A 13,210-nucleotide genomic window follows, 5' to 3' on the forward strand; every position below is an offset into this window, starting at 1 on the left:
AGCCACAGATTCAGTACTGAATGTTTCAGTGTTTTATGTTGGATCATAATTATTATTTTGACATAATGACATTGTTAGTGTTTGATGTGTGTTTGTTGTTGTTGGTATAAGAAATGCATCCAATGCCAAATATTCTATTCTACTCCACAACATCTACAGAAGACTAAAATATGTGCAGTTCAGCAGCTCATTTACCCAAAATTAATCCTCAGCCTATGATACATTTCCATATTTATGTTTGATCATAATTATTATTTTGACATAATGACATTGCTAGTGATTGATGCGTGTGTATTGGTATATAAGAAATGCTTCCAATGCCAAATATTCTATTCTATTCTACAACATCTAAAAAATGCTGGGTTAAAAACAACCCAAGTTGGGTTGAAAATGGACTTACCCAGCGATTGGGTTGTTTTAAGCAAACATTTAACCCAATTGCTGGGTTAGTCCATTTTCAACCCAACTTGGGTTGTTTTAACCCAGCATTCTTTAGAGTGTACAAACTAAAAAAATATATATATATTCATTTCAGCAGCTCATTTTTCAAAATGAATCATCAGCCAGCCTATCAATATTTTATGTTTTAGTATTTTATAGATCATAATTATTATTTTGACATAATGACATTGTTAGTGTTTGATGTGTGTTTATTGGGATATGTATTCAATGCCAAATATTATATTATATTATATTATATTATATTATATTATATTATATTATATTATATTATATTATATTATATATTCAGCAGCTCATTTACCCAAAATGAATCATCAGCCTATGATACATTTGTCAACACATTTCAATATTTATGTTTGATCATATATATTATTTTGACATAATGACATTTATAGTGTTTGATGTTTGTTTGTGTGTTTATTGATGTACTACATAAGAAATATTACTTTTCTATTCTACATCAGAATAAAATGCTAAATATGTTCAGTTAAGCAGCTCGTTTATTTAATACATTTGTCAACATATGCTTCAATATTGAATGTTTCAGTATTTTCGTTGGATCTTCATTATTAATCATAACTTCACTATTTTGACATAATATTAATTTTAATGTGGTTTAACGCACGCTCTGAAAATCCCCAAAATAGATTCTATTCTATTTTGTATTTGAATTATAGAAACATCAACATCAGTGTATGACTAAATATGTCATCACGAGCGTGTGTGTGTTGTGTTTAGTTTAAACGACGCGCTGTGATTGGCCAACGATGCTCGAGGTAAAGAACGGCTTCTTGTGTAACGGAATCCTTTTGCATCTCGGCTCTCTCCCGCCTCTCCTCTCTGACGCAACGCCGCGTCTTGTCCAATCACAGGCCGCCCCAAAAAGTTTGCGCCTTCCAGACTATAAGAGCCTCCAAACTTCCCTTCAAGTTTGAGAAACACCTCCGTGACGCACGAGGAGACACCGGACGCGTCGCGAGCCTCTGACCCCATCCCGCCGGAGAGCCTGCGACATATCGACCGAGCTTTCCCTCCCGCTTTAAAGGTGATGTTTGAGGAAGAGGTGATGCACGAGGAGTCCAGCTCCCCGGAGTCTCCAGTGGACAGTCTGGGGAACAGCGAGGAGGAGCTCGACAGGCGACAGCAGAAGCGCTGCAGCGGTAGGAAAAGACGCCCGAGCAGGAAGAACGGAGAGGACTCCGACAGCCCCACGCCCGGGAAGAGGAGCAAAAAGTGCAGCAACAGCAGCGGCGGCGACAGCGGCGACAGCCCGGAGTCTCTGGAGGACCTGCAGACGCAGCGCGTCATGGCGAACGTGCGCGAGCGTCAGAGGACTCAGTCTCTGAACGAGGCGTTCGCGTCCCTGCGCAAAATCATCCCCACCTTACCCTCGGACAAGCTCAGCAAAATACAGACTCTCAAACTGGCCGCCCGGTACATTGATTTCCTGTGCCAGGTCCTGCAGAGCGACGAGCTGGACTCCAAAATGTCCAGCTGCAGTTATGTGGCGCACGAGAGACTCAGTTACGCGTTTTCCGTGTGGAGAATGGAGGGCGCGTGGTCCATGTCAACATCCCACTAACGCGTGGACGCGCGCTTCGGATGCAGCACGGTATGCAAAGCGTTTCAAAAATCATTAGCTGGATGATGTTAATAGCCCGCCAGGCAAAAAATATTGGACACGCATGTTCAAAACTTTACGTTTTGGAAACAAATATAACTTAGTATAGGCTGTAGCCTATATATTTTTAGTTTGAGTGGACGATAGTGAAGGAATCATCATCAAATAGCGTTTAAAAGCATCCCATGATGCACCTCGCGAAGTTGGTTGATTGATGCTCTGGAGTTTCAAAGAAATATTTCGTTTTTAGTTTTCACCATCCACATGCTTTTATTATTATTATTCTGTAGACATTATAGAGATAGGCTTAATAAAGTCTAAACGTATGTTCCTAAATAACCTTAAAATATTCCCAAAAAATGATTCATAATTTGATGCTATTTAGAAATATTTTCTCGTGCAAGCAAAGTTGCAAACTTGATTTATTCTGCTATTGTCTATATAAATACCAATATGTTATGGAAGTATTAAATGCATGTTATTATTGAATGCATTTTTTGTAACACTTTTATCTTTGCTTTTGCAGATTGTCGGCCATAAGCATCGAGCAAGAGCTGAACTCACTGGAAGAAAACGAGGATTATAAAGGGAACGTTCTGGAGCATCACGACGTCGTTGCAAGCACTTACAGTTGTGAACCTCGACATGCGAGCAGGAATTACAGCACATCTGGGCTGTGTGACGGAGAATGCGGCGTCATATTTATTACGGAACGAATGAAGGAAATCGGCTCATATCTGTGTCAACGCTTTCTCTGACTGGTCCTAGAAAAAAAGACATTTATTTATTTATTAATGATTGTCACAATGCACAGAGATCTGGTGTCTTCATGCATTCTCTATTTTAAATACGATGTAAATATGTGTATATTTTCTGCAATAAAACGTGGTTTGAAACGTACATGTTGTTATTGCAGTTATGCAAGGAATTTTACAAATACATTAAAAAACGAAAGGTATTTTGTGCACAGAAACAATTGCAAATGTATTTGATTCAATTACGTTAACGTTAAAAAACATAGTTTTTAGAAGGAAATACTTTATCATCAACACACTTTAAAAAAGGCTGGGTTGTTTCAACCCAAATTTGGGTCAAAGGTTGATAAACCCAGCCGTTGGCTTAAGTGTTTAAATTAAATGTTTAACCCAACGCTTGGGTTTGTCCATATTTGACCCAAATTTGGGTTGAAACAACCCAGCATTGCATAAAGGCCCACTCATAAGTATTATTATTTTTCTACAAGGAAAGTATTTTTACTATAGGCTATAATTATTACCAGCTCGAGTTGTTTACGCCCAAAAGATTTTGATTTTAAGCATTTGGAAGAAATAAAATAAAAACTGTTTACACACAAATTATGTTTGCATGATATTTTCTACATGACAACACATAGGGAAAAAACAACATAGTAAAGACTAAATATTTCTGCAGTAATGAAGGCATTTGTGTCATTTTGCGCGCGCATTTTAACCCAAAAGGACAGCATATGACAGGAGGTCTGGGAAAGCGCTTGGGATGTTGTGAAGGTGTGTAACGGCTCCAAACATCTATGGAATTCCCAGATGTCCATAAAATGAAGGGTCGGGAAGGTCACGGAGAGGGTCAAAACAACCAAACACCAGCATTTTACGATTCACAGAGAAATATTAAGAATCGATAAATCATTAAACAATAAAAATGAAGGAATAACCATGCTAAAAATAATATAGACTACAGAAAAAATAGGCTATAATTATTTTAAAGTTGAAAAAAATGGCATCATTTCAGTCATAAGAAAATCCCCGAATATTAGTATATTTGAGAATATATTTTGAAGGTGTTGTTTTAAGAGTTAGGAGGGAATCTGGCGTTTGTTTCTGCTGTCACTGATCTCGGTTTCCCGTCAGAAACACGTTACAATCCTGGGGTTTGGGGACTTGGAGAGGCAGAGAGAGAGAGAGAGTGTGTGTGTGTGTGTGTGTGTGAGAGAGAGCTCAGGCACCTGAATCAAACTTATTTTTACCAGATGTTGTTAATATTTTTCTTAACGTCACGTGAATAGAACAGATGTGGAGTTGCACAGACCCGCCTTCACATGCACGCATTCAGTCTGACACAAATATGCTTTGAGTTTCTTTAAAAGAAGTCGGACTCGATGGGTAATGATGGAATGATAAACCTGGTGTTTGTGGAAAAGGGTTTTGCGCGCGCGCGTGTGTTTTGAAACTCGAACTTTGAAAAGGACACGGACTTCTTTTTAAATCTCTCTCTCTCTTGCTTTGGATTTCTGTTGGAGTTTTGCATGGATTTCATCATGCGCTGAGGATATGCTGAATGCTTCTGGTAATTCACTTCGATTTAACTAGTTTTGCTTTTTTAATAGCAGAAGTGTGTTTCATGTGTTAATTCGGGTCTTTTCGAAAATAATGCAGGAAATATGAATCATGAAATCTTGTTGTTATTGTATGTTCAGAGAGAAAAGAAAACTAATAAAAAACATGAACTGCAAAATCCAGCATGCGGTTTATTTCCATGAGCACTCGGGCCTTCTGAGCGTTTGAAATGTGTGTAACGCAAGAGTAAAACAGGCTCGTCCACGCGGAACGCATCTGACCTGTAGGGTCGCCGAGCTGAATCGATTCACCATCTTCAAATGAGCATGTCCGTGTTGTGTTGAACTTGAGAAACTCTCGCCTCTGTGGACTTGACTGATCCCTGTGAATCAGTGCACGCGCACAGCCGCTCTTTACTGTGTTTTCATGACCATCATGATGATTCAAAACTCAAAGGCCTTTAAAGGCATCTATGCACTGCTCATCTGATCTCACCAGTATAGGGAGAAACCTGTCAAAATGAAATAATGTGTACAAATATAAATGGCAGATTGTTCACATCTTAGTTTTTGGGTAAATTGTAAGAACTTGAGTTGTGTCAAACTGTTTGGATGCACTTTAAGTAAAAGTGCTTGACTTAATTTAACAGTAACATTTATTTTTTATATTATACGTTTTGGTAATAGATAAAAAAATTAAATAAACAGCACTAATAAATATGAAACAGCACCGAATACGCTAATATTCAGTGTCAGAATAATCAGTGAAACAGAAAACAGTTAAACATAATTATGAAACGTAATTTTGTTATGCTTTGATGTTGGGAAAGAGTGGACAGGTTGATATAAGGTTTAACAGGTGTTTCACATTGACACGGACATTTCTAAATGTCTTTAAAAAATTCAATTTAATATTTTTTAAGTAATAAATCTTCAAAATTTCAACAATGCATTGTTTTTGTTATTCATAATGGTTGAGGTGGGAAAAATTGATATAAACAGGTGTTTTTAAAGAGCATAACAGTTGTACATTATGTGCAGAGAGTTCATGGTGAAGTTTTTAATGTTGAAGTGAACGCATGCTGTATTAATATCCAAAATAAAAACCCGTTCACACCAAGAATTATAACTATAGGACCATATTGTGCTGTTTATTTTAAGCGCTGCTGTTTTGTTGCCTGTCGTTTTAAATGCTCGAGCTCTTTACAGCGGGGTGGATTCTGATTGGCTGTCGATGTTTTTATAGTTCATTTGCTGGAAAATTCGTTCTGAGAGAGATTCCAACAGTCTCGTTTCTCTGTGCTGTTTTCGTTATAGTAGAGGTGTGTGATTGTGAACTACTTTTATAGGCTATTAAGAGCATTTTTAGAACTCATTATCGTTAAAGCCTGTTCACACCAAGTAGGCTACATTAAATATAACTATAACGATAAATAGCGCCTGAGGCACTGCGTTTTGTTGTCTCCCGCTTTAAATGCTCGAGCTCGTTACAGCAAGATGGATTCTGATTGGCTGTCAACGTTTTTAGCGTTCATAAAAATAAAAAAAAAGTTCTAAAAATGATTCCAACGATATCATTTCTTTAATAGTTGTGGTGTGTGAACTATTCTGTTATATTTAGAATGACTTTTAGATATCATTATTGTTCACACCAAGAACAATAACTAAAAAGATAACTTAGATAAATAGCGCTGGAGGCACTGCTGTTTTGTTTTCTGCCACTTTAAATGCTCGAGCTCGTTACTGCGAGATGGATTCTGATTGGATGTCAATGTTTTTAGCGTTCATAAAAATAAAAATAAACGTTCTAAAAATGATTTCAACGATATAATTTCTTTAATAGTTGTGGTGTGTGGACTATTCTGTTATATTTAGAATTATTTTTAGAACTATATCATTATCGTTAAGGCCCGTTCACACCAAGAACAATAACTATAAAGATAAATAGTGATAAATAGCGCCCAGAGGCACTGCTGTTTTTTTGTTGTTGTTGTTGTTAGCTCGAGCTCGTTACTGCGAGATGGACTCCGATTGGCTGTCAATGTTTTTATCTTCATCAACAACAACAAAAAAAAACATTCTTAAAATGATTCCAACGATATAATTTCTCCAATAGTTGCCTATTGTGGTGCGAACTATTATTTTATATTTAGAATGTTTTTTAGAACGATATATTTATAATGATCCTTATCCTTATCACTTATTCTACGATAACTAAGGTATAAAGATAACAATTTAATAGACCCTTTTCACATTTCCGGGCGGAAGTCGTCATAGTTGAATTAACTATTTCAGTTGTGAATGAGAAAATGGGCTATATTAAATATGTGTGTGTGTGTGTGTGTGTGTGTGTGTGTGTATGTGCCCATTTGCTCAAATAGCAAAAGAAAAACTCCACAATAGTGATTTCACAACTTTCAAAAAGAGGGAAAAAATAGAGTGAGATTGATAACGGCAGTGAAAAGAGAGAAATATGTTCATTTTTAGCATCACTCCCATAGACGCAGTATTAGAAACACCCTCACAGCAGCGCTAACTTGTTTTTTTTTTGTAATTTGATGCAAAAGTAATAAAATACATATAAGTATTAGTGTTATAAAAGTACATATATTTTAAAAACGTTGCAGGATTTACGATACTGTGAAAAGGGTCTATACAGTTCTAAAATCTTTCTCAATATTAAAGAATAGCAGAGTTCACACCACAGCGATAACGATAACGCACTGAGAAATGATATTGTTTGAAACACTTTCAGACAGCCAATCAGAATCCATCCTGCTGTAACTCGAGCATTTAAAGTGACAGACAAGCGCGCGCTTAGAATAAACAGAAAGATATCGTCAGCTGGTGTGGACGCTAATATAGTTATCGGTGTAGTTATCATTTGTGGTGTGAACGGACCTTTAACCCTTTTACAGTATAATGGCTGGGCATGCAGATTTTGGGGCCTGCAGTGTAAAACAATCCCCCCTCAGAAAACAATCCCCCCTCTTTTACATCTCAGAAGACATGCTTGCCATCATTTTCCTAATCTTATAAACAAAATTTCATCTTAATTCATATTCAATGTCATGAGATCCCAAGCACAATAAAATCTGACTCAACAGATCAAGAGGATTTTAAAACGCAATATTGATTATCAGCAAAATGCACGAAGAACCTTTTGATTCAGCAGTGAGGTCAAGGGTCGGCTGTAGATGTGTATTCTTTGTGACATGGCTTTTGTTGAGGTGAGGTGTCCATGACATGCTGCTTTAATTTCGTGTCTTTTCTGCTCGATGGAAACTTCTAGCACACGCAACGATGCCTCAAACTGCACAGCTCAACAAAGCATGTCCGTCCTGGAAGACTAGATTAATATATGATTTCATTTGAGCGAAGGCTTTTTCATCTCATGTACTGGGTTCTGGGTCGTAAGCAGAACCACATGGCTTCGGCTCTTTCATGCCACCGCAGCTCCGATCCAATAGAGGAGATTCCAATCATATTTAAATGATCACGAGCAGCCAGATCTTCTGTGCCTGTTTTAATTGTGCCCAAAGATTCATCGCATTGCATTTCGCTCATATTCTCTTACTGTGACCTTGATGAACTACAACAAGAGATTAATAAAACTCCTGTCCAATATTCAGAGTTCCGCAGCGATGACGTTTGTTTTTTTAGATGCTAAAAACTCGCATTTCAGTGGCATATTTTTCTCTCTAAAGTTTTGTCAAATCTGTCGTTATGCTTCGATAAGAAACCTTAAAAATGCACAAATGTAACCGAGACATTTTATTGGTGTTAAAAGTCGTCCCACACAATAACAGGAATGCAAGATATTTTCAGAAATCAAGCGGCCTTGAGCAATATGTGAAAGTGCTGGTTGCACAAGCTTTTGTGGGTAGGCATATGCGATTCACTTTTTCCCACGACGTCCATCTCTTATAACATATCAGATAATCCCGCCACTAAACGACACAAAATGAAACAAAAAGTAGTTGGTCGGCCAAAATAAGCTGCAAACCGACTTTATGTTGCAAGTGTTTAAGTATTTGGTAACCCAAAATGTTGTAGGTTTAAACCCCGAAAAGAGATTTTACCCCTGCGGGAGATTGTCCATGTGCTAAAAAGTTCTGTAAATCACTTTGAATGTAAATAAAGAATAAAGAATCTTTCTTATAAAGCCCCACGGAATACAAAAACGCATTACACCAATACCAGACTTTAAGTGGCTGGTCACGGCCTGCCTCGCCACAGCCGGTTTGTCCTGGTCCTCTGGTTTGCAGCCTCTCTGGCGTGTGTGTGTGTGTTTGGCAACAGTGGGGTTATTGTGTATATGTACCACCCAGGCAGCTGTATGGGCATCTATGTGCCACCCTGGCACACAACAAGGTTTACAGACCGCCAGCTCACATCTACCTGCCCAGGAGTGCGGTTTCCAAGAAAATAAACAGGCAATCAGAATGCAATCACAAACTTTCATGCAAAATAAAAGACCTTTTGTCTGACATTTGTTTATGTTTGCCAGTTGCCCCCTAAAATAAGTTTCAGCCTGTGCCTGAAGCGGGGTAAACTAATTGAACTCAACCTTAAACCATCCTGTAGCTGCCCAAAAGAGTTCAGCGATGGAGAGATTTTATACAGAGGAGGTTTCTTCAATTATAGGCACTTTGGGAAATTAAAATTGAATAAGTGAATAAGTGAATAATAGAACAGAATAATTGACTCCTGTCCATTGAAATCCAATGATTCATTAGAAAAATAATGCACACCCAAGGTGAAACACTCGCATTCCCACCTCATTTATGCATTATTTTTCTAATAATACTGTACAACAGCCCGTCATCAATTAATCCTTACTTACAACACTTTTTAAATGAAGGCTATTTTATTTAACCTACTAACAATGTTACCTATAGTGAATATACATGATGCATTACAGCTCAATTACAGATCCTTACAGTGCTCCTACAATGCATGTTTATTAGCGTTGTGGAAATTATGGTGATGGAACTGGCCACAATATGTAATTTTTCGCCGCTGGAGGTCGCTTATTCAAAACAAAGGTGTGGCTTGATGATGCCTTGATTTCGTGGAGCTTTTATTATGTCACAGTCGCCGCTTCCTCTTCTTCCGCTCATGTGTATGTGGGTAATGCAGTGTTGTTTATGTTATGTTATAATGCTACTCGGCGGCCATTATGAGACACTTGTTCACACTGCCGTGAGGTATGGAATTCCAAACCTGCCAATATTAAAAATAAATAAATACATAAATAAATATACAATATATGTAAAAAAGCAAAAATAAATAAATAAATATATAAATAAATATACAAATATATGTAAAAAAGCAAAAATAAATAAATAAATATACAAATATATGTAAAAAAAAGCAAAAATAAATAAATAAATATACAAATATATGTAAAAAAGCAAAAATAAATAAATTTATAAATATACAAATATATGTAAAAAAGCACAAATAAATAAATAAATATACAAATATATGTAAAAAGCAAAAATAAATAAATAAACATATAAATAAATATACAAATATATGTAAAAAAGCAAAAATAAATACATTTATTTTATTACATTATTTTTGTATATATTTATTTTTTTCAATATTTATTTATTTATTCTTTTATTTATTTATACATTTATTAATTTCTATTTTTTATTTATTTCCACATTTATTCATTTCTACATTTATTTATTTATACATTTATTTATTTCCACATTTATTTATTTTCACATTTATTCATTTCTACATTTATTTATTTCTACATTTATTTATTTCCACATTTATTTATATTCACATTTATTTATTTCCACATTTCTTTGTGCGTAGGGTAATGAGGAGGGCGTGGTTTACCTCAGACATAGCAATCGAGCTCAGAGTATGCGAGGGCGAAGCGTTGAGGCCACAGTGCCACTTTGTGTTCGAAATACAATAAGTTTAGACTACTGACGTCGATACTGTCTGTGACTTGGATAGGTATATGGCCAAAATCGTAAATCTTACTGTGTGACATGGATAGGCTACTCTTTATTCCGGACATGGCCGTAGAACATCGTCTGGTCTGGATTTGTAAAATGTCCTGGGCTAACAAACATGAACAGCAACATCTTCAACAGACAGAGACTCTGAAATGGAAGCGCTTGATATTTTCCAGGAACGTAATCATCCACGTCACCAAAGAGCGCTTGGGTTGAATTTGTTCTAATCCTAAACGGAGAACTTGTTCGTATATGCATTCACAGGGGCGGGGCCAGAGGGGGGCCTGGGGTGGCACGGGCCACCCCCAAAATGTAATTGGCCACCCCAAGTGCCCCCCCACCCATCAGAGTCGGAAGGTAATATGTTGTTGGACTTGTCAGTTTGAATTATTTACAAGTAGTTCCAGCGGTTTTCTTAACTAAAACTAATATTTTACAGAGCATTGATTTATTTATATTTTATTGTATGCATGCAAGTGGCCACTGTACTCCTCGCCCTGTTGTTGTTGTGGAGCGCCTCCGCAATGGGGAGGAACCACTCTACCATGACGTGCTGTTATCGGAGTAAATAGTGGGCGCAAACGGACGGCGAAGTGCGGTGGTTGGTTTCTCTACTTTAAAGCTTATAAAAAACATTTGAGCACAAACATAAACTAAAACTAAGCCAATTCAGGAGTTAGAAAACGCGAATGAGAAGTTGTGCACGCTGTGAGAAGTGTGTGTGTGTGTGTGTGTGTGTGTGTGTGTGTGTGTGTGTGTGTGTGTGTGTGTGTGTGTGTGTGTGTGTGTGTGTGTGTGTGTGTGTGTGTGTGTGTGTGTGTGTGTGTGTGTGTGTGTGTGTGTGTGTGTGTGTTGTGCTCATCCGGAGCGCGCAAACTCGCGTCTCGAGCAAATATTGAGTTCTCTTTAAAGTCTTGCGCTTAAACGGACAAATTCACACAAAAATTGTCAACATGATCGTCTTGAGTATTCTAGCAAACTAATATTCCTGCTGTCTGTGTTTTTAATGTTAATCAAACTACAAAAGACAAGTAAATCACTCACTGCTTTAGCTTTTATAACTTTAATAACAGTCTTTAATTTATACAGTCAAATATGCAATGTAATTTTACATTTGATTACTGATATTCCATTTCTGAGAACTAATGTTAGACCTACCAGAAAAACCTGAAAAGCACTGTTTATTTTATAAGTATCTTTGCTCTGATTGTATTTATTTGTGCTTTTGCATAGTTAGATTATTTGTTTTTATTAGGGGCCAAGCACCGAAGGTGCAGGCACCTATTGTAATCGTTAGATTTCTTATTATTATTATTATTCCGCCACGAAGTCTATGGCAGCCCATAGAACCGCTTGTGGGAAAGTTATGAAATTTGGCACACATATAGAAGACAGGCCCAGCATTAACCACACCAATTTTGGAATCTCTAAAACAATCCCTCTAGCGCCACCACCTGTCCAAAGTTTGACTCATATTTGTGCTAATAACTTTTGAACCATAAGGGCTAGAAACATAATTCTTTTTTCCTCTAATTCCTTGGCTCAAGCCAATTCGATTGCACCCTATGACGTCATTTTCCGTCATAATAATTTTCCCGCCATTTTTATTTAACCGAATAACCTACTTTTGCAAACTCCTCCTAGGCCATTGCTCCAATTTGCACGAAAATTGAACCAGATCATCTTCAGACTCTGCTGAACAAACCGTATTAGACTCGAGATGATTAGTCAAATTCTTATTGAATAACGCTCGAACGAAATCGACAAAGTGCACACAAAAATGAAAGTTAGGCTCTATCTCCGCAACGCTTTAGCATATTCTAACCAAACTTGGTGTGTGTTATGCCACCCATGACCTGAGGCTGCTTGCAGCGTTTCGGCGCAGTGCCACCTAGTGGTCCAGAGATACAGAAATTTGATATTTTTGATTATAACTTAAGAACGCTTTAGCCAAATATCACAAAACTGGTCTCTTTAGAGTCGGGGCATCGCGCCGAGCCATGCCATATCCAATTTTCCCATATCAACCATTTTGGGCGTCGGCCATTTTGAATTTTGTCACAAAGTGCTATGTTTTACAAACGCATTGGCGTATCGTTACGAAACTCGGTGTGTGTCTTTGTCACCAAGCCCTGAAAGTACACAAAAAGTTTCAAGGCAGCGCCACCTTGTGGACAAAAGTTATAGTGAATTTTCCAATAATGCTAATAACTTTTGATTAAATTTGACTATTGTCATAAAAATGGTTTTACTAGATTCCTTGGGTGATGCCAAGAACATAGATCCCAATTTTGCCATATTTGGCCAAACATTCTGTTCGCCATTTTGATTTCCTTCAGAAACCTACTTTTTCAAACTCCTCCTAGACTATTTGCCTGATTTTCACCAAAATCGAATCGTAACATCTTCAGACCATGACAGCAAAAAGTTATTAATTTCATGTCAACAGACAAAACCGTTTTCATATACTGCAGCGACAAAGTTGAGCCATGATGCCAAAATGACTCTTGAGGCTGTATCTCTGCAATGCTTTGACATAATGACACCAAACTTTGCCTTTGTCATCGTCATCTCACTCTGACCACACCACATCAATTTCGTTACTGCGCCACCTATTGGTCAAAAGTGACAAACCATTAAATCATATTATTAGTGACTGTATATATGATTTTTCAGCCATTAATGCCTAAAATCATCTTAAAATGCCTTTAATTGCTCATTGTTGAAGTTGGTCTCAACCTCCCAGCCGTGTTGGCATGTTATATTGGCTTATTTGCGCTTGGCCCCGTTAATGGCTGCTCGTTTTCTTTATTTTTATTTGACAGTAGTTCT

The 13,210-nt window shown here is 37.2% G+C and overlaps 1 protein-coding gene across 1 annotated transcript; it reads left to right on the forward strand.

The window, feature by feature from the left end:
• Nucleotides 1-1,401: 1,401 nt before the first annotated feature.
• twist1a (twist family bHLH transcription factor 1a) lies at nt 1,402-3,435 on the forward strand. Its single transcript, XM_079830282.1, has 2 exons — nt 1,402-2,074; nt 2,610-3,435. Exon 1 carries the CDS (start codon nt 1,511-1,513, stop codon nt 2,042-2,044), a length of 534 nt encoding a protein of 177 aa, XP_079686408.1. The 5' UTR covers nt 1,402-1,510; the 3' UTR covers nt 2,045-2,074; nt 2,610-3,435.
• The last annotated feature ends 9,775 nt before the right edge of the window (nt 3,436-13,210 follow it).

The sequence above is a fragment of the Gobio gobio genome (assembly GCF_949357685.1).
Source record: "Gobio gobio genome assembly, chromosome: 11".
NCBI classification, from domain to species: domain Eukaryota; kingdom Metazoa; phylum Chordata; class Actinopteri; order Cypriniformes; family Gobionidae; genus Gobio; species Gobio gobio.